A 21586-nucleotide genomic window follows, 5' to 3' on the forward strand; every position below is an offset into this window, starting at 1 on the left:
ATCTGTGGCTTCCTAAAACATATAAGGAAGCCGCCCCCACTGATTTCCTAGATGTTTTTCCTTCAGAGGTTTGACATTCACTTATTAGTAAACATGCTCACTAAAATTTAAGTTTCAGGGCTGGAGAGATGGCTCAGCGGTTAAGAGCATTGCCTGCTCTTCCAAAGGTCCTGAGTTCAATTCCCAGCAACCACATGGTGGCTCACAACCATCTGTAATGAGGTCTGGTGCCCTCTTCTGGCTGGCCTACAGGTATACATGCAGACAGACTATTGTATACATAATAAATATTTAAAAAATGTTTAAAATTTAAGTTTCATAGTTTCAGAAACTTATGACAAAAGTACTCCAAACCCCAAACTCTTGGCAACAGGGGGTGGGGAGACAAAAAAAATCCTTTTGACTTCAAGAGCTAATCTTTACCTTCTTTCAAATGAACCATTGTCCCAAATTTAATATTTATCTTGACATTATATAAATCAGCAATATACTTTGAATTAGAACAGCACACAAAATGTTACTCACAACTATAACATTTTCTGCGCCTAATTTCCACCTAGTTAGGAAACCTGACTGCAACGTGAAGCAGATCCCTGTAGTGCAGAGCTCCTCTCAGGAAGGCCCTGTGTGGCTTTGTTGATAGGGACTCAATAGTAAAGAATGTCGACTACAAACTCATGAAATAACCACTTGAATAAAGGCAGCATAGTGGAACACCTGGAACAGTGACCTCCATGGGGCCTTTTATTTTGGCAAGAGGGTCTCTGAACTCTTTGTAGTCCAGGCAGAGCTTGAGCATGTGTTTCTAGCCCTTCAGCTTCTTATGAGTCAGAGTACAGACCTGCAGCACCAGGCCCAACTGAAATCACTAAATCTTAAAGGACCAAATTTGCATGCTGGCTTTCTTCAGCAGCCGAGAATCCCACAGGGAGGAAAAGAGCAAGATTCTGAAATTTTGAAACCAAAGGACATTAAAATCAACTATCAGTATCCACTTTTTTAAGGACCTCTTACAGACCTCTAAAAAACCAGAGCACAATCCCCTTCCTGAGCACTAAATCTAACTAAATTAACCTAGCATGTTAAGCTCTAGACCAATCTATCCATAAAGCACCTCTCTCCACATTTGAGAATAGGTAAACAAATACAGGTGAGAACGGGCATATAAAACCACTCTGAAAAGCAGCCTACACTTTAAAAACACTTTCAGCAGTGAAAGATAGGGACCACCTTCAGTGGAGCCACAAAAACCACTACAACTTGAGCTCATGGGGCTTCCCATTTGTTTTGCAGTGGTAATTTACATTTGAAATTAAAAACCTCTATTAACAACATGGACTTTAGGACAATGCATATGTACAAAATAATTAAAATAACTCCCAGCTTCCTTTTTTTTGAAAAGTAATTTCCAAGTTTCTTACATATAAGAGCAACTGGAAACCAAGAAACAGTTCTTAAACAAAAGCAATGTAACTGAAAGGTATAAGTAAGTAGAAGTGACCTTCAGGCCAATCAAGGGTGCCATCATGAAACGTCCACACCCTTAAGCAAAATAATCTGTCCTCACTTTCTTCGGGAAAGCAGAAAAATAGTTGTATATAATCTGATTTTCTTAGGCATAGAGCAATTAAAGGTAGGCTGCATACTTGGTTTTATTCATTTTAATTGCACTTCTGCAACCAGAAATGTATGAAGAGTATTTATTTACAAGTCATTTCCCTAGTAATCGATGCTCAACCTCCCAGCAGCAAGCCCTAGACAACTAGGCATTCCCAAGATGCCGCTGCTGGTGCACGTGAATCTCCAGGTGTGCCTTCTCACACACTATCAAACACATACTGAAAACTCAGCTCCTTCCATAGCCTACTAAAAACTAAGCATCAGACTGTTCAAATGACTTTGTTTTTAATGTGAAAAGGAAAATGACATTTCACTACATCTTTGAACAATTTATCCACAATTTTAACTTCTCAAGACTAAAAAATAAAATCCATTTATTTAGCTTATGATTGTGCTGTATTTAAGAAAAAAGTCTTTCTGTAACTAACGAAGATCAAATTTAAAAGTTATGAAGACACCAGTTACTCAACAAGAATGTGCAGAGCTCCTGGGAAACTTGCGTGGATTTTCTAAAGAGACAAACCACAATTGGAGACTGCTTTCTGATCTTGTAAGAAGGTCAAGTTTTTGTTTACTTTTAACTTGTTAAAATCTGCCCACATGGAATATTTTCAAAAGTAACAAAAGCAACATTATGCTAACATCACCACCATCAAGAAAATCCTAGGGCTGGAGAGATGGCTCAGAGGTTAAGAGCATTGCCTGCTCTTCCAAAGGTCCTGAGTTCAATTCCCAGAAACCACATGGTGGCTCACAACCATCTGTAACAAGGTCTGATGCCCTCTTCTGGCCTGCAGGCAGACTATTGTATACATAATAAATAAATAAATATTTAAAAAAAAAGAAAATCCTAAAATACTTATTTAAAAAATTTTAAGCTGGACTAGAATTTGTGACCTTCCATTTTTGGAAGGACTTTCCAGAGTCCTTCCCAAAGGCAGCCTGGCATATACTCAGAACACAGGAACTTCTTGCAAACACAAGAATGTGCGAAACTATGGTACATCGGTTAAAAACAACTTAGGGACAGCAGTGTTTTTAGTGTCACGTGTAAGGCCTTCCTAGACTAATTTCAGTGTTGGTTCTAGTCTTTTCCCTTGTTTACATACACTAAGTAAAAACTCTAACATGTAAGGGCAAAGACAATGTATATCATCTGTCAATGGAGATGGAATTCTTTCCAAGTAGAACTTGGTAAGGAAATAATTTGATCATGTTTCTCAGAGCAATTAAAAAGAACAAAAAATCAAGTCTCCTATAAAAGAAAGGCAGTTAGGAGGCCCATGTCTATTTTCAAAAGATGATATAGACTAATCTACCTCAAAACCAGGCTCTGAACAACGTACTCTGTAAAACCTAGACTGTACTGTACAACCACCACCATCAATAGACACCACAGCCTAAGCACTAAAACAACAGTAGCCTGTAGTCCTATGGTATGAAGTCTCTATTAAGAATGCTTTATTTCTTTACAGCTACAACCAGGAAACCAGATTTCTGGTTTTAACGGTCTCTAAGAGCATGTGAGACACCAGGAAGTTCTCCTTATAGCCCCTTGTAAGATCTTAAGATTCTTCAGCTNAAAAAAAAAAAAAAAAAAAAAAAAAAAAAAAAAAAAAAGCCTGAAAAACAGAACAAAATTGCAGGGAGCATTTTCTTAAACAGGATTTTTTTTTCTTCTCTAAAAGGTAGTTTAAGCAAGCTTGAACTTATCACCACTGACTGATTTTATACAGATTTTCAAACCCAGAGCTGCTGACCCTATTCTTACAGGATGAAAATGTAAGATTGTCACCATGCTCTCCCAGTAGAGGTGAGGGAACGTACTGTGGCAGTACTACACACAGCAACAGGAACATTACTTGCAGAAGCAAGCTAGTAATTGTTAAAAGCCTTAACTTCTGGGTTTATTGTTTTGTTTTTTCAGTTAACTGCTACATCAAGCAGGAAGTTTTGTTACAAGTCATCATAGAATAAATTACATTATCATAGAATAAATTACATTATCTATAATCCAAGAAATTCAAACAACCTAAATACTTGAGTCACTCTTTCATGAAATGTGTAAAACTGTAACATACTTCGCTGCAAATTAAGCCCCCACAACCCCATTTCTTTTTCAAGAGAAATTTACAAAACCAACACCTAGTTTTGAGAACGCAAATTCACCTGCAATAAACTATGCTCAGTTGAAAGGTGGGTACACTTTCTGACTCTAAAACTGTTCATCCCTAATATGACTAATTTAAATTAAGACATTAAGACTAAGATTCAGGGAAGCATTAGTCTATGATCTTTCAAATTGCAACTATGTTTCACATGGTTAACAAATTAAATCGCAAAAAACAAAAAAGTTTGATTTTCAAAAACTAAATCCCCAAGGATTGCTTGTAATACTGATTTCCAAAACAGGAAAACAATTGTTTTTAACTATTAAGAAAAACAGAGCCAGGTGATGGTGGCACACACCTTTACTGCCAGCATTCAGAAGGCAGAGGCAGGCAGATCTCTGAGTTTGAGGCCAGCCTGATCTACAAGAGCTAGTTCCAGGACAGGATCCAAACCTACAGAGAAACCCTGTCTCAAAATACCAATAAAAAAAATTGGAAAAACAAAAACAAACAAACAAAAAAAAAACCAAAAAAACCAAAATCCCTGATTAAGAATGGAGTTGACTGAAAAATGATATAGCCCGCTGGCATACATAAAAGCCGTTAAAATTATAACTTTTATATTTCCTAAAATTAATATGGTCTCCCAAATTACCTACATTAGCTTGAAACTGTATCTATTTCTTCAAACAGACTGAAGACTTTCAGTTGCAAGCAGTGAAATACTGGGAAGAGTTTCACAGACTATAGTATGCATTGCAAAGTCCCACTGTTGCAGAGGAGACTTCCTGGCTCACCCCCACCCTATCCCAGCCCCAATGACATGGCAAACACAAACAAGCTATCCGAGCAAGAATCTGTTAACAGTTTTATTTTTTTATGTTAAATACCATGGGACAGGATTGTAAGGATGAAAAACTCAGTCAACAAACTGCCTCACAAGGGGTAAGAAAAATTCTGCCATGATATTAGCAAAGGTAAAGGAGAAAATTTACACAGTAAGAGGCACCATTTCCCCACAGAAAACCTCTTGGCATTTCCTGAATGAGTGAGATTAGCAATCTAAATAAATCATATTTCAAGAGGTAACAGCAACAGATAAAATTTAAAGGGATTATTAAAATAACATTTACAAGACTGAACAATTCTTGAACTCTTATTAAAACCACAAAGAAAGAACAATTCTTTATTTATGAATTTCATAAAGGACTGAATGTGCAACTGACATCTGCTAGTGATGATCTGATAATATACAATTTGTCCAGTAGCCGAACAGTTTGTTTTTATTGTGTTTTCTAACCGTAAGAGATCATTAAAGGCAAAGCCTATATGACGCTGTACACACAAAAAAATGGTCACCGCGGGCCATACTACCAATGAAATGGTAGGTAAACAAATCTTTTTCTGGTCGAGAGAAAAAAAAGAAATAGCACTCTGCATGCTTCACTCTACAAGATGAATTTCCCTAGAAAGAATCCAATGAAAATGGCTGCAATTACAACCAGAAGAGAAGGAAGAGGACTGGTGACGTTATCTCTGAAGGATGCAGCTGAGGTGGATCCCGGTTTATCCGAATGTGCTACCTTTCTAAGCCGTAAACCTTCATCCTGGGGGGAAAATACACAAGAGATTTTTAAAACAAATACCACACACAGGTCAGTTGCCAGAGCTGTAAGTTCCTACAGACAGAAAGGAGATCAGCAGATGTATATGGTTACAAATAGCAAGAATTAACTGCTATTTACTGTGGGAACCTGTGGAATTATGAAAAATTCCACAACTGGATTAAAGTGATAGCTGGATAATTCTATAAACCTGCCCGAATAATCACAATGAGTGCGTTCATGTGATGTAAATTACATCTCAATAACACTGACTTTAAAAACAGAAGCTGAGGAGTGTACTCCTCCTTCCCATATGCTCTGTTCTATTTTAGATTGGCTACAGCTATTAGGCAAGGACTAGCAATAGCACACTACACTCAGCAGGTTCACTGACTCAATACAACTCGGAAACCCACATGGCAGACACACAAGGGCATACTTTGTGTTGGATAGTATATTAAGGTTTTAGAGAAGAGGTATATTTTAGGGTGAGAAACCATTACCAAGGAGTTTAGTATGTTCAAAGCAGTAAGATATGTGCGACAGGTTTACCATGGAAGCTCTCGCTTAGACTGAAAACTGCTGCTCTGTATTAAAGTCCTTCCTTACTCCATGTAAAAGAACGAGCTGCTCCCTTCTTACTGAAATAGTCTCACAAAGTCTCAGGTTTAGATTTCTGATAGTCGTGTGTTTTTTTAGGAGATGCAGGTAGCTGTTATGATGGCATGTGTCAGGTGGTCCTGGGGAAATCAGACAGCATTCCTCAACCACATTTAGACAGCATCTCCAACTTCATTTCAGTACAGTTTCCTACTCTGATATTAGGGTGTGAAAAGTGACGTCACTGCCAGCTGTACTGTCGATTCTGATCTAGGGTAGAGACAAGTGCTCTATCCTCTGAGCATCACACTACTGTCCTAGCCAGGCACACGACTGCGGGGATAACAGCGCTAGTGTGTTGTGTAGTTAAGGTTATATGCATCAGGTGCATTTTCAACTTGGGATAACTTCACCTTCCAGTGGGTTTATCAGGAATATAATCCTATCAAAAGTCAAAACACTAAAATATACCTATTTTATTTCCATCACTGGATTTCCAGAAATTTCATTTCTTTAGTCTTATACTAATTAGCTCCAGGTAATAAGAGCAATCAAATGAGTTAAATAATTAGCAAGAAGGTTAAATATAAACATACAGAGACTGCTAAAAGACACTAACACATTCTTTGTACCGTGATTCCAATTCATTCATTTCCAACCCAGAAAACTTACTCTCAGGTGTCGGTTTTCTTCTGACAGCTTCATCATCTCTCCCTGAAGCCTCTTACACTCTTCCATCAGTTTCCTTGTTTCCGTGTCATTGAGTGAAACACTATGTGGTTTTGGCAGGGGTCCATCTTGTTTGGATGCATTCAGTGGAACAGCTTTGCTAGGTTCCATATCATTCTGTGTTTCAAAAATATTGGGAATCTTTAGCTAAAAACAATTATGGATTTTAGCTAATAAAAATCTAAACTCTGCATTTTTCTAAAAATTTTCCTAAAAAGGTGACAAGTTTCAACTAATTATTAAGACTTTACTGGTACCAAATAGACTCTACTGGTACCTGTAGACAATTTTCAGTGAAGTATGTCAATAAATACCAGCAGTTAGATAAATCAAAATAAACAGTCTATTTCCTCTACTCCTGCACCCTTGGCACTTACCTTAACATAGCATTTAAAAGGTATCATAATAATTGATCTTTTACATTCTTTCCTCCAGAATTTCAAAAGCTGGGAGAAGAGCCATTTCTCTTGTTATTTTTACCCCTAAACACACGCTTTGGCCAACAACAGTCAGTCCAGGAAAATACACGGAATGACTAACTCCAGGTAGTTTCCAATGGTCTGACTCTGCAATCAAAAGAAGTTTTAGGAACTAGAAGTTACAGGACTGCCTGATAATCTTTCCAGTAAATTTGCAGCTGCCTAAGAACATTCAGCCAAAACAAATCTCGTGTCTACTAATGGAATAAAGTAACTAAAAGATACAAATATTGAAAGGGAGACAAGCAGATCACTGCAATGAGTGGAGGAAGTGATCTGTGGTCTTACACACAAATGAGTCTTCAAAGTGTAAGACTGTCTGTCCAGTTAGTGTGGTGTACTATTTAAGAAGTACATTAAAACAATTTTCAAAACTGCAAGGTCCAAATTAATCCTTCTCACTAACACTGTTTCTAAGTCTGTAATCTAAACTGTTTCCTTCATCCCACATCATTCATGCCACTACACACCATCATAGCACAGTCATCTTTTTCATTTTAAATTTCCAGCAGTTAAAAATTTAGGTGGCTTAGGAGGTTAAGTCAATAAAAGAGCATAAGGAAACAGAAAACCCTGGGTTTGCTACTGACAACCAAAAATATAAATAAAAATAAAAGATAAAGACAAGCTTTATCCAAATATAAACTGCTAATCAAGGCATTTACAAAATTAAATTTCATGACATTGGATAGTAGTCATTTGTACCAAGATCAGAGACTGCATATCCATCTGGCTGCCAGGTCTAGAATCACCTAGGACTGACTGTAAACAACCCTATGGGAGGGCCTGGAAACGTTCCATACTAGGTTAAGTAAGGTGGCACCATTACATGGACTAGGTCCTAAACAGAATAAAAGAAGAAATCTGAGCACCGGCACTCACTGTTGTTTCCTGCCTGAAGGTGCAATGTGACTACTACCAACTACCACTGCCAGATTCGACTGTTCCCTCAAACCGTAAGCCAAGCTTTCCTCCTGAGGCTGCCTATGCCAGTACATTGTGAAGGCAACAAGGGGTTCTAATGCACAACACTAGATATCTGATCTGTTGGCAGATTTTCCCACTTTGCAAGTTTCACAGTTGAGAAGCGGAGCTTCCTTCAAAGTTGAAGAGACGCTTACCTCAATTTGCTGAGCTTCTCTTGCCCAACCAAGGCCTGACATAAAAAACCTGTACCTGATATATTTTGCTAAAATGTTTATTTTTTTCTTGACAACAATCAAAATTCACTTCAAAGTGAGTTTTCCTTCCCATCCTGCATAATCCAACTTGACTTTCAAAAAGGAAGACATGTACCTCCCTCTGTAAAGGAGGCAATATTCAACAAAAGGCAAACACAGAGTTCTCAAGAATTGCTTAAGAAGGAAAAAAAGTACTGGGCCTAGAGCATTTGTCTCACATACCTAAGGTCATGGGCTCAAACCCCAGTACTGGGGGGCAAAAGTTGAGAGAAAAAAATCATACTGTTAGCCCAATGTTGACTACAGGATGACATAAATAAAACTAATATTGGGAGAGAGGAGAATCCCAATGACTTTAAAATAAAAAAATTTTAATTCTCAAAAAATTTATATGTGGGATGTAGTGTGTGCATGCCTTTAATCCTGGCAGATAAAGGGATCTCCGTGAATTAAAGGCCAGCCTTGTCTACATATTAATATCCAGGACTATATCGAGATCAAAACATACACGTTACACTGCAACCACTATTTCTGTATTATTAATCAAAAAACAAACTACTGCCGGGCAGTGGTGGCGCACGCCTTTAATCCCAGCACTCGGGAGGCAGAGGCAGGTGGATCTCTGTGAGTTCGAGGCCAGCCTGGAGCTAGGTCCAGGACAGGAACCAAAAGCTATGAAGAAACCCTGTCTCGAAAATCAAAAAAAAAAAAAAAAAAAAAAAAAAAAACCTACTATTCCTATTATCCTCCAGTACTAAGGTCCTTAGTTCAATCCCAAGTACTACAAATTAAAAGAGCCAGCATTAATATAAAAATGTAGGTGTGCATCTTGTTTTATAAATCTTAAAGTGACACAACATTTCATTACTCCATTTGGTACCTATCAAAACCACTCAACATTTCACTTTGTCTGATGGATAGTTTCCTATTGTTTGGAATTTGTAGCTGTTTAAAACTCCTAAAAACTATTCACAATACCTAGCAGATGCAGAAGAATCTAATCTGTGCATTTCTAATGTGTAAACATACACAACCTAGTTCAGCTGGGGGTCAAGAGGGAAGCTGAGTCATATGTGAGGAACATTACACAGGTGACTAGGCACTTCCAATGGGAACCTCCATTATTGAGTCTGGCTGCAGAAAACCAGCTTGCTCTTTTTAAAGTTCCTTCAGATTGATCCAGAAAGAAGATAGTTCTTAGGACCATGAAATAAGCACACAAAAAAAAGGGGGGGGGGACTTCACATGCTGTGACCCTTACAAACCAACAGTAACATCACGTTAACACCTCAAGTAAGAATAAGCTAAGAGTCAAGACTGTGTGTCAAGAAGACAACATACTAATATGTTATACATTTTCCACTATTTTATATTCTTTTCCCTATATGCAGTAGCCCCAGAAGGACTTCCAACTTTAATAACTTTGTAGGGGGCAATCAGAAAGGAGCTAGGGATTGGACACAGAAAGCGAAGGTGAAATCTTCAACAGAGCAAGTATTTGCAATGAAGCTCTGAGAAGAAAGGAACTAAAGGACATTTTTAGGTCACTATTGAGTAAAGGGTGTCAATGCATACAGATGTACACCTAAACTATGGCTATACTGTCAGAATTAAAGTTTTAATCTGTGAATTGAAATATCTGAAAAACAATGCTCTCTGAATTCTTTTTCCTACACAAACAGCAAATGTATGGTTTCTCTAGGCCCATGATCAGCATAAATAAATACAAATTATAAAGCCAAACATAATTAGAAATTTAGATAAAAGGTTTGTTTGCTTGTAAGTTGGAGACAGGTTACCATGCAGCCATAGCTAGCTTGAAACTAGCTATATAGAGACCAGGCTCCCTCTGAACTCAAGAGCTTTCTGCCTAGCTCTGCCTCCCTAGAATTAGGATTAAAGGTGTAGCTAATAGAAGATATTTTTAAAGCCTTTTTAGGGGGCTAGAAATGGTACAGTGGGGGGGGGGGAGCACCAACATGGTGGCTCACAATCTGTAACTCACATCTGTAACTCTAGTCCCAGGGGATCTTATGCCCTCTTCTGACCTCCACTGGCACAAGGCATGTGATACACATACATACAATAGGCCAAACACCCACACATATAAAATGAAACTAAAAAAAAATTTAAGCCTTATTGTATGCATTTCTTCTTCTAAGCCAAATTAAAGTTAAGAATATATAGCATTTAACTATTAATCTTAATTATAACATTTCTGAACTTTTCAGTAAGTAAATGCTAAAAAGAATTACATAGCACCCATTCCACCAACAAACTCAGCTACCCTAATCTTATTAGCATTCAAACACATATATATACACAAGTCAAATTAAGGCCTAATTTTTAGTCACTTTTTTTTAAATCCCAGACATTACAAGTAAACAATGACAGTTAAAAAGTTACCATTCTTGTATTTTTTTTCTTTCCTACAAACACAAATGCTTGCTGAAAAGCAGTGTTTGACAGCTCCTACCTTTACTACTTACTATGTATCTGCTGTGCTAATTCAAACAAGCTACAAATTCAATTCTATCATGTGCTCCCCAAATCTCATTCACAGGAAAAATTACACCAACTTAATATTGTTTACTTTCAACAGCAGTGACTCTATTGCTCACTGTTTCAGAACTGAGCTGTCTGTTCCTTTCAGTTCACTGTTTTTAATTACAGTTTAAAATGTAAATTCTGGGGATGGCGAAGCTCAGTCAGTAGACTGCTTGCACATAGAAGTCCTGGGCTCTATCCCCAGCACAGAGCCAGGTGTAGTCCTCACAGCTGCAATCTCAGCGCTTTATTAAATAAAGGCAGGAGAATAAGTTTAAGGTCATCTTTGGCTACACAATGAGTGAGTTTAGAGGCCAACCCAGGCAACATGAGACCCTGTCTCAAAAAAAAAAAAAAAAAAGAAAAAAGAAAAAAAGAAAAAGAAAAAATTCTAACTATTAATATACTCAATATTTCTTATCTGCTTAGATATCTACATTAACTTACTAACACTAGTAGACTCCTACTTCTGTTAGCTCCTATGACAAACCTGCTTCACCTCTTTTAGTTCCCTGGGATCATTCTTCATGTGATAACTGGCAGGTGTTGCAACTGTACTGCTGATGCTGCACACTGAAGTGACAATTGAAGCAATCCCTGGTGGAGCTTTACCCTGAGGTAGCATGGGAAAAATATTCTCAGATTCATACCAAACTGATTTCTCCTGTACGATATTAGGAATGACTAAAAGAAATGGCTTTAGCCTGTAAAACATCGACATTCCATAAAAATAATGCATCAGAAACAGAACATCAAAGAAGAAAAAAAAAAACACTTCTGCACTAGCTTTTATTTCTCACACAAAATCAGGTATGGTCTTTTATATACCTTCCCTTATAAAACGTATATACTTTAAAAAAAAAAAAAAACTCATTCTTGTCATTACCTGAAAAATATTCAGTTTCATGTTCTCTTACCTTTGGTAACACTTAACACTAAAGCTTTTCCCATTAAAGCTAAAAACCGCTAATGATTCGTAAGCCTCTTATAGTCAGGGACCCTATAACCTCCCAAATACACAAGGCCAATAAAAACCCAAAGATTCACATAATAAACACTCTCGTTAGACTACCATAACTCCACAGTTCCCTACTTACCTTTCAAATTCTCTTAATAGAGTTAAGAAATAACTCAAAAAGCTTGGCACAAAAAAATAATATTTAATAGACATCTAACCTATTCTGTCCCAACAAAAATTGCATGTATTTTGAAATAGAAAATGCCTTTATAAAAAAGCTCCATTCAGCCCTCTTGTCATCTAAAAAGTTTTTGCAGAAACTTTTATCAGATGTTACATAGAGGGCAATACACTACTTAATCTGAAAAATATCAAGTAGAGTTACCTTTACTCTACTGAGTAACATGAGCTGACCTGGAACTCATAGCAATCCTCCTGCTTCCACTTCCAAAGTACTGGCATTATAGACATGAGCAGCCAATGCCACACTTTGAAAGTTTAAGGAATGATTCCAAGTCTGGGCCTGGAAAAATCTTGGCTTATTACAACAAAAAAGTTCCTAAAGGGCTGGAAAGGGCTCAGAGGCTAAGAACACTGGCTGCTCTTCCAGAGGACTAAGGTTAGATTCCCAGCAGATAAACATGAAGGCAAAATATGCATACACTTGAAATAATTTTTCAAAAAGTCAGTAATAACTGAAGATGCTCATTACTGGACAAAACACTGAAACTATGTATGTGACTGTCACATGTTAATCCACACAGAACATAGATAGCATCCTCTCCACAGCTCTAGAAAAAGAAAAAATGTTAATGTTGGAAGAAATGGAAGCTCTGATCTCCCTGCAGGACACTAATGTGACACTCTTCAATTATGACTGCCTACACAAGAGACCCACAAGGCCGAGCCTGCCAAAACCCTATCACAGAAAGCTTACGGAGCCCATTCTATCCTGAGTGCTTATACTCGGTTAACTGCTGCTGGAAGAAGACGTGGGTTTTTTCACTCATCAATTAGTAAGGTCAACAAAGCCCTGTAAACAAATGGCACCCGTCCTCCTGCAACCACCGTAATGAAAAAAGCATGAAAGCAGAAGTAGGGACAGTTGGAAAAGAAAAGGAATTAATGAGTGGGCATTAGAAAAAAAGAGGGTAATGGGAGATGAACATGATCAAAATATATAATGAACATTTATGAAAATACAACAATAAAACCTATCATGCACAACTAATATACGTAACTAAAATATTAAAGAAAGTTACTAGTGGTTGCTTGGGTCAGATATCCTAAGAACCAACCTGAAGAGCCTCCCACCCAGCCAATCTAAGAATAATGTAGTAACTGTATGACGTTAAACACAAATGCTTATTTGAATATGTGTGAGAGTGAGAAAGAGTGAGAGAGAGAGAGAGAGAGAGAGAGAGAGAGAGACAGACAGACAGACAGACAGACAGACAGACACAGACAGACAAGACAGACAAAGGTATATTTGTAAGTTTACATATGTCCAGCACATGCACACGGAGGCCCAAGGTTGAGGTTGGGTGTCATCCTCAATCTCTTTCCATCCTATTTTCCAAGACTTTCTCCCCTAGACCCGGGTTTCAGCAATTCAGCAAGAATGGTGTTGGCAGAGACAACTCCAGCGCTGAAGTTACAGATATACACAGCACCTGTTGTGGACACTATACCAACTGAGCCATCTTCCCAGCTCCTGAAGGCATGAATTACATTTTTATATATAGTAATCCATTTTATATAATTATATTCCAAGTAGAGGAGGTGGGACAGGCAGGAGTGGACAAAGCTTAGAGCAGAGATGTGCTTCTCAACAGAGGGAAAACTGATGGAGGGTCATCTGTCTATGTGTTACTTTCATTGGTTAATAAAGAAACTGCCTTGGCCCTTTGATAGAATAGAAAATTAGGTAGGTGGAGTAAACAGAACAGAATGCTGGGAAGAAGGGAAGTGAGCAGACGCTATAGCCTATAGCTCTCCTCTCCAAGATGGACGCAGGTTAAGATCCTTCCAGGTAAGCCACCACCTCGTGGTGCTACACAGATTATTAGAAATGGGTTAATCAAGATGTGAGAGTTAGCCAGTAAGAGGCTAGAGCTAATGGGCCAAGCAGTGTTTAAAAGATTACAGTTTGTGTGTTGTTATAAAGCTAGCGGTATAAAGGTATAAAGCTAGCGGAGTGGGAGCTGGGTGGGAAAGCCGCTCATAAGCTAGCCAGGCAGCCGGGAGCCAGTTTGCGGGAAGTGGCCCGCAGCTCCTTTCTACAGAAAACTATATAGAGTTGAAAAGGGAACACATAGGGAGATCCAACAGGAAGAGAGTAAATATAATCTAAATACATTGGATACGCGTATGAAATTTTCAAAATATATTTTTTTAAAAAAACTGTAACAAGCCAGTCATGGTAACAGACATCTTTAATTAATCACAACAGGCCAGTCTGGTCTACATAGACAGGACAGCCAGGGCTATGTAGGACTATGTAGAGACCCTGTCTTTTTTTTTTTTTTTTTTTTTTAAAAAAAAGGCAATGAAAGAGACTGGGCCATTTAACCTGCCTTCAGAAGTTGTGATTAAATACTGATGTAGGGTGAACACTAGTCTCTTGTAGGTAGAGAACAAGTTAACTACCCCTGGGTGAAAGTCACTTAACTTAAATGCTGCACTTTGCCAAAAAAAAAAAAAATCTACAACGACCACCAAAAACAAATCTAAATTCAATCAAGCTTCTAGGATCCAACTTCCAGTAACAAATATTAAACAACGAAACTACATGACACAAAAATGGTATCATACAAACCTACTGTGTCTCAGCAATTAAGAACAGTTGCTGCTCTTACACAGGACTGAAGATCAGACCCCAATATCAAGTAGTTCACAACTGCCTATAATTCTAACTCCAGGGGATCCAGCACTCTGTTCTGATCCACACCCCAAAGTACATGGCAAACACATACAGAAACAAAAAATCTTTAAATAAAAAAACCTGGCATGCAGCAAAGCACAGGCAAATCCAGTTCATGTATTACTTTTAGAAGAGTAAAGCAAAAGGAAGCCACTAAGTTAAAGAAATAAATCATCTGTATTACTTGGATTTCCTTTTCATCTCAATTCAAACAAACTACAAAAAAAAAATTTTAATGACATCTGAAGGACAAATCTGAATGCTGCCTGGACAGTTTAATGAATGTGAATACATTAAAATTTAAAGACATAATAACATCAAAATATTAGAACTCTTCAGTAGGCCTTTAAGTCCTCAGAGAAATACACATGTTAATGAATAAAATTAAATGTCTAGGATGGGCCTTAATATTATACATAAAGCCAGGAATGGTGGTACCCTTTTGATGCCAGCACAGGGAAGCTGAGACAGAAGAAATTACCAATTCTCTAGGCTACAAAAAGGACAAGTAAAATCTAAGAAGCAATTATAAAAAGCTGGGCATGAATTCATTGTGTATGCCCTCACCGGCGTATGTCATATTTTCTGCCTAAAGCCTAGTTTTTCAAAACAAAAAACTCTATAGCAGATGTTCCAATTTCAGGGTCCCCAGTGCTTTCTTCCATGGCTGTGGGCTGGCTTCTCTTGTATGTCCATATGCCTGCTCTTCCTCATGGTCTGGAAAACGGGCTCTAGGCCTATCAATTCCTTGCTGGTTTTTAAAGCAGTAAGAACCTCTCTGAACACATTAATACCTAAACTCTAACTTCCTCAGATTGAATTTTTCACTCTTAACTTGTTCAATAGAGTATAGTGAAAGCCTAAAGAAAGATAAACAGATCTGTGTTTAGTAAACTATTATAAAGATAATGGTTAAAAAGAAGTCTCAAGTAAAATAAGATCCAAATGTAATTTTAAAGTAATGTCAATCCAGATTGTTGTTAAATACAAAGGACAATGGAGGCTATTAACATTGTTTGAGCCAACACAAAAGAAAAAAGGAAATTAATATGAAAAAGCACACACCACACTTTTTACTCTTGGCAATTATAACTCAGATTCACTTTAAAAGGTTGTGTTGAAAAATCAGTGAGTTTATTTGTTCAATACCTAATTAACATTCAAAAGCATCTTCATTTCAGCTTTTTAAAATATGGTTGACTTTTGAACAGAGCAAATATGTTACCAGATCAAAGCAAGAGTCGAGTCAGACTAAAAACCATATTATACTGTTTATATCAACCCACATTATTTTATATTTTAAAACACATAAAAACACTCTCTCCTATAAACTACAGGAAAAATTCAAATCCACAGAACTGAAGAGATGGCTCAGTGATTAATAGCCCTGGCTGCTCCTCCACAAGACCTGGGTTCCATCCCCAGCACACACCAACACAGAAGCCAGAGGTCATCTGTAACCCCTGTTCCAGAGGGTCCTACGCCCTCTTGTGATCTCAGAGGGCTTCAGGACACAAGTGGTGCACAGACATATATTAAGACAAAACAACCACCCACATATAAGATTCTTAAGCCAGAAAGAAGACAGGAATAAGAGAACCCAATAGATCCCAAGCCACTGGTCTGGTTTTACTAAACACATCTATCCCTAAGGTCCAAAAACTTGACTGCTGAATACTAATCAATAAACAACAACAAACCATTTGCGAAAAATTAAAATTGACTTTGATCAAAAACAAAAATACTCAAAATACTTGGTAAAGGCTAAACTGGAAAAAAAAAAAACCACCTATCCCCATAAATTGTATTTTATTCCAAGAATGCTGATACAGTTACTCCGAGGTTCTAATCTAATCTTTCTTAATTATTTTTCTGTATGCATCTTATTTTAAAAAAATAAGATTTGAGAGCATTGCCAGATTTCTTTCTCCCCACCCTAAAATGTGGACCTAACAAATAATATTTATTTCTTCTTAGCCAAATAAAATACTATAAAACTCAAACTACATTATCAAGATTTTTTAAACTTAAATCTCATTAGATAGACTCGCCACCCTCTGTCCAAAATAGGACGCTGATAATCAACTACCTGATGGTTTGTACTTACCAGTTTATCATTTTCATTCGGCATTTCAAATACACATCTCAATTTAGAATCCATTAATTCATCAGGTTTTGCCTCTTTCCACTTAAAAAGAGAAAAAAAAAAAAAAAACAACAGAAACCAACATGAGAAAGGACTGTGGCAAGGAGGTTTTACCTAAAGGGACAGCTGAAGCCTGAGCGCGGTAGCTCAGAACACTATGCTCAGCTAGGGTACTCGCCAACTGCTGCAATCATCTGCCCATGTCACTGCACCTTTAGAAATTGCAGACCTACCATCACCATCAACTAGTGACACTGGCCCTGAGCCCATGAGCTGGCTCTGAAGGGAAAGGCAGCTGCTGCCAACACTGATGACCTAAGTTCAATCCTAGGAACCCATTGTAGAACGAGAACCAACTCCACCAAGCTGCCCTCTGACTCCCACATGCCCCCCCACACCCAATAAAACAATGTAATGAGAAAAACGGCAATGACATCAGCAATACACGTGACTTTCTTCTTCATGTTAGCATTTCTAAATGTTTCTAAGAAAGCAGTAATTCAAGACTTTTTCATTCTTTAAATCAAATTTTGTTCTGAACAGACTAACAGATATTTAATTTTTAGCAAAGAAATCAGGATTTCTAAGAGCTAAACAAAACCCAAAGTCTGAATATTAAACCCAAAACAAATTTCTGTACTTCCACACTTACCACAGCTTCCATATCTGAAATATTTGGTGGAGCAAAAATTGTCTGTACCATGAACTTATGTTTACTCTTTTCATTTGGATCATAATCAAAGGGCTGTAGCATTACTAAATAAAAAGAAAAGACACATTATCTTTGACATTTTATCTCCTATTACCTCAGTAACACAAATTTAAAGAAAATCAAGATGTGTTCAAAAACTCAAATGTTATTTTACTCATTCTCAAGATGTACAATCAACTTTATTGCCTTCAATTATTATTAAATTCATTTTTGTGTTGATTTTAGTTTAGACAACTGAGACATTGTTTTAATATATAATTTGGTTTTCTAGACTGGATTTTAAACAATTACTCAAGGGTGTATTTTGTTTAGATCTAATTTTAAGAAAACAAAGGAAACCATGACTTCTTGATGTTTAGACTTTATTCTAAGATCCCAACAGCATTCACTTTTTATGCCTATAGATCTGAGCAGCCTACAAAAGTTTTAAAGATCTGTGAGTTCAATCAAGATGCTAAATCTATGTAACACAAATCCAAGATCGGAGATAATAAATTAGTAACTATTACAAATGTATATGGCATCTTTGTAGTGAGGGTTTACTTCTAAATATTTCCAATGGGGACTTATATAATTTGATATTTTAATACTCTATGTGGTTGAATGTAAGAGCTGTAGGGTTATCTTAAAATTTCCAGAGTATTATCAGTAGTCACTAGGGATTTTAATATATGTTTCTATGTCATGCTTCCCCAAAGATCTGACACGACAGAGAATCATGTGTTTTCCTGCTCCCTCTGTAATTAGCAGAAGTTGAGAACTATTGTTTCCGCCCCCCTCAAAAAGAGAAAGAAAAAAGGAAAGATGCATTGTTTAAAAAAGAAGTCTGTGTGAAGTCTCTCACAAGTAAGTTACACGGAGCCACACACACCCTCAGACTTGCTGCCTATTTCACAACATGATAGATGTTATTAAGCAGTACTGTCTCTTTAGAAGGGCTGCCTGGAAAAAGAATGAACAGCTTATAGAAGACATTTTCGATAACATCGGCAGACTCCACCAGCAAAATAAATGACACATGTATGGAATAAACCACTGTAAGCAACACACAAAGGACGAACAGCAGTGCAGTTTTCAAGTTGAGACACCACTGGCATTTACACTGAAAGGCATCAAGACTCATCTGACTTTATAAGTAGGCCAAAACTGGTATATGGTATACATTTTTAAGCAAAAGATTAAATACGCTTCTGTAGTTGCATGAAACATGATTTAACAGCAAAACAGTGCCATTTTCAAAGTTAAACTAGTAAGAACAAAGACTATGGTGGTGAGCTATAGAAATAAATAGATGTGAAGTTTCAAATTAACAATAATTAATCATATACCACACACAAATGAGTGAAAGTTTCAGTAAATTTTTTGTATGGCAAGATATCCAAAGAACAGCTGGGCAGTGGTGGCACACGCCTTTAATCTCAGCACTCAGGAGGCAGAGGCAAGTCTCTGTGAGTTTGAAGCTAGCCTGGTCTACAAGCGCTAGTTCAGGACAGGCTCCAAAGCTACAGAGAAACCCTGTGTCAAAAAACCAAAAGTATTCAAAGAACACCTTTAAGCAAAAACTGAAGCCAAGTAATAATAGCTGAAAACACTATAAAAGTCATGAAATGTCAATATTCAAAATTGCAAAAGTGCAGGGCATGAACTGCTTGCTACCTGAAACAGTCACAGTTGACCCTGGGTCAATAATTCCACTGTTGGGCCGCACACAGTACCGGCGAGGTGCTGTAGTCTTCACTTTGAAACACACTTTTCTATCCGATGGATTTCGCAATTTAAGATTTGTAGTGACTACATCTGTGAAGGGGCCTGTAAGGTTTAAAAGAAGAGAAAAAATTAAAACTGGATTCACAAGAAAAGCAGAACTCAAGATTAAATTAGTATAATCTCAACCCCATTTTCTATAGAAAACAAGAATGTTCTCTCTTCAAAATAATAAAACTAAGCATAAATTTATGAATTTAGTTCTTTAACTTTAATTACGTTTACTTATCACATTTGTGAGTTGTACATATGAACAGTGCATGCCACAGTGCCTGTGTGGAGATCAGAAGACGTTTTGGGGTTGGTGCTCTCCTCCCGTTTGTGGGTACCAGAAACTAAACTCAGGTACTCAGACTCAGCAACAAGCACCTCCACCCAAGAGCCACTTTGTTAGCTATAATTCTATTCTTAAGGTGCTCATGCCACATGACCCAAAGAGTTCCCCAGCAGTCTGCACCAGCACCAATCTTCACATCCATAAGGCCAACAGTAAAGTTTCTGTTCTTAAGCTTCTCGATTCTCACTCCACACACTCACATACTTCTTAAGTACTTATGAACAGTGTGTCATATCTATCTAGATACAAAGTTTTTGTCTTAGAGCCTTGGTTCTGTAACTCAACAAAATGGCAAGGACATAGAACTCAAAAAGCTGATCCAGCTCTACCTAATCAGTATATCCTCATTTTTAAAAATAAGCTATGAGATGTGACAATAAACCTATTTACTTTAGGCTGAAAAACCAAGACAGATTTTACAGTCTACTTTACACAGCAAGAATTTCTTACTGGTTTGAAGGTAGAAAACTAAAAACATGTCAAATAGAAAACAATAAACCTATACCATTAACTACTCAATTTTAAATGGTCTTTGGAAAATCAATTTTATTTTTGCTTTTATTTGCCAAGAACTATTATAAAATCTTACCTATTTTTGTTTAAATCTTTTTCATTTACTTATTTGTGTTCAAAGTATATGTTTACAAAGATTGAACATCAATCAGTCTCCAAGCTTTACAGCAATCTCCCTTAAACACTGAGTCACCTTCTTCTGACCATGTTCATTTAAATCTTAAACAAAAATCTTGTTCTTTTTTAAAACTTTGGAATCCAGATTGAGAAAATTCTCCAACCATGTCCAATAAAGTTGTTTAATTGAATGTTGGGAAATTGTCTAAGACAAAAAGACTTCCAGAAAAGCAAGAAGCATTCATTAAAGATAGAACAAACAGATCTGCCTAATGCTTAACACGAGAAAAGAAACTACTTCACAAAAGTGGGGTAATTTAAAAAGTGCTTGGTTCAACCTTGAGTTTTATTCTTAAGTCCATGTTTAACTATAAGCTATTCGTTCATTCTGCAGACTACCTTACACCCTTGTTGCTCCCCAATTATCTTTTTGAAAAGCAGATGATTTAACATCTCTACGATACAATTAACCAAGATAAAAGGGAGGACCTCCAACCTGTCCACTTTACTAGAAATAAATACAACTCAAACAAATGAAGCAAGGAGTTCCCTCCTCACTAGTCTCAATGCCCAGGACAGTAACAGAGCTTGCAGTGTGGTAGACCTCTACAGCTGATCCTTTGGATCAGCTTGCAGAAAATTTTAAAAATAACTATATATTTTCAATCAACAAACTCCTAAGAACTGTATGTATTCTGAAAAAGAGTACTTAATGTATTACCCAACAGGGATTATATATTCTAAACACAAAAATGCGAAGATGAAATGACACATCAATAGGACAAAGAATCTCTCCAAAACAAAATGCTTATACATGTTAACCCTATGAAAAGAATGCCATAAATCCTGTCAGAAGACAAGTAAAATGGAGATTCTTTATTACACTGTGTCCTGGGCAAGCCTCAGTCTAAGCCCGCTGTTTCTTGAGATTAAAGAGTGCTGATAACCATGAGCAAAATAGTCAAACTTTATGACTAACAAAGACTCTGCTGCTTGGTTCAAACTAGCAAGTGGTCCACATTTTTAAGCCATAGAATCCTTTGAAATCTGATGAAAGCTATAACCTACCCCAAAAGCATGCATAGGCATACATCCACAAAAACACATCCACTGGATTCATAAGCTAGAATTCACAGGTGCTATTATCACCCTAATACCAGACATTCTCACACACGCTCACATGCATAAACACCATAAGCACACACATACACACAGAGAGGGAGAGGGAGAGGGAGAGGGAGAGGG

The 21586-nt window shown here is 37.2% G+C and overlaps 1 protein-coding gene across 2 annotated transcripts in view; it reads right to left on the reverse strand.

Moving 5' to 3' along the window:
* Positions 1-4586: 4586 nt before the first annotated feature.
* The window catches only part of Vapa (VAMP associated protein A), a 30104-nt gene continuing 13104 nt past the window's right edge, over positions 4587-21586 (reverse strand). Inside the window, exons 2-7 of one of the 2 annotated variants that reach the window (XM_050153479.1) lie at positions 19267-19419; positions 17551-17654; positions 16860-16940; positions 11371-11484; positions 6608-6781; positions 4587-5338 (exon numbers count right to left, since the gene is read on the reverse strand). In XM_050153479.1, the coding sequence (XP_050009436.1) occupies positions 5180-5338; positions 6608-6781; positions 11371-11484; positions 16860-16940; positions 17551-17654; positions 19267-19419 (785 nt within the window). In that variant the 3' untranslated portion in view covers positions 4587-5179. The remainder of the gene's footprint in view (positions 5339-6607; positions 6782-11370; positions 11485-16859; positions 16941-17550; positions 17655-19266; positions 19420-21586) is intronic. The other variant, XM_050153481.1, reaches the window with a different exon arrangement.

The sequence above is a fragment of the Alexandromys fortis genome, unplaced genomic scaffold (genome assembly GCF_014885135.2).
Source record: "Alexandromys fortis isolate MF-2015 unplaced genomic scaffold, M_Fortis_MF-2015_v1.1 scaffold_61, whole genome shotgun sequence".
NCBI lineage: Eukaryota > Metazoa > Chordata > Mammalia > Rodentia > Cricetidae > Alexandromys > Alexandromys fortis.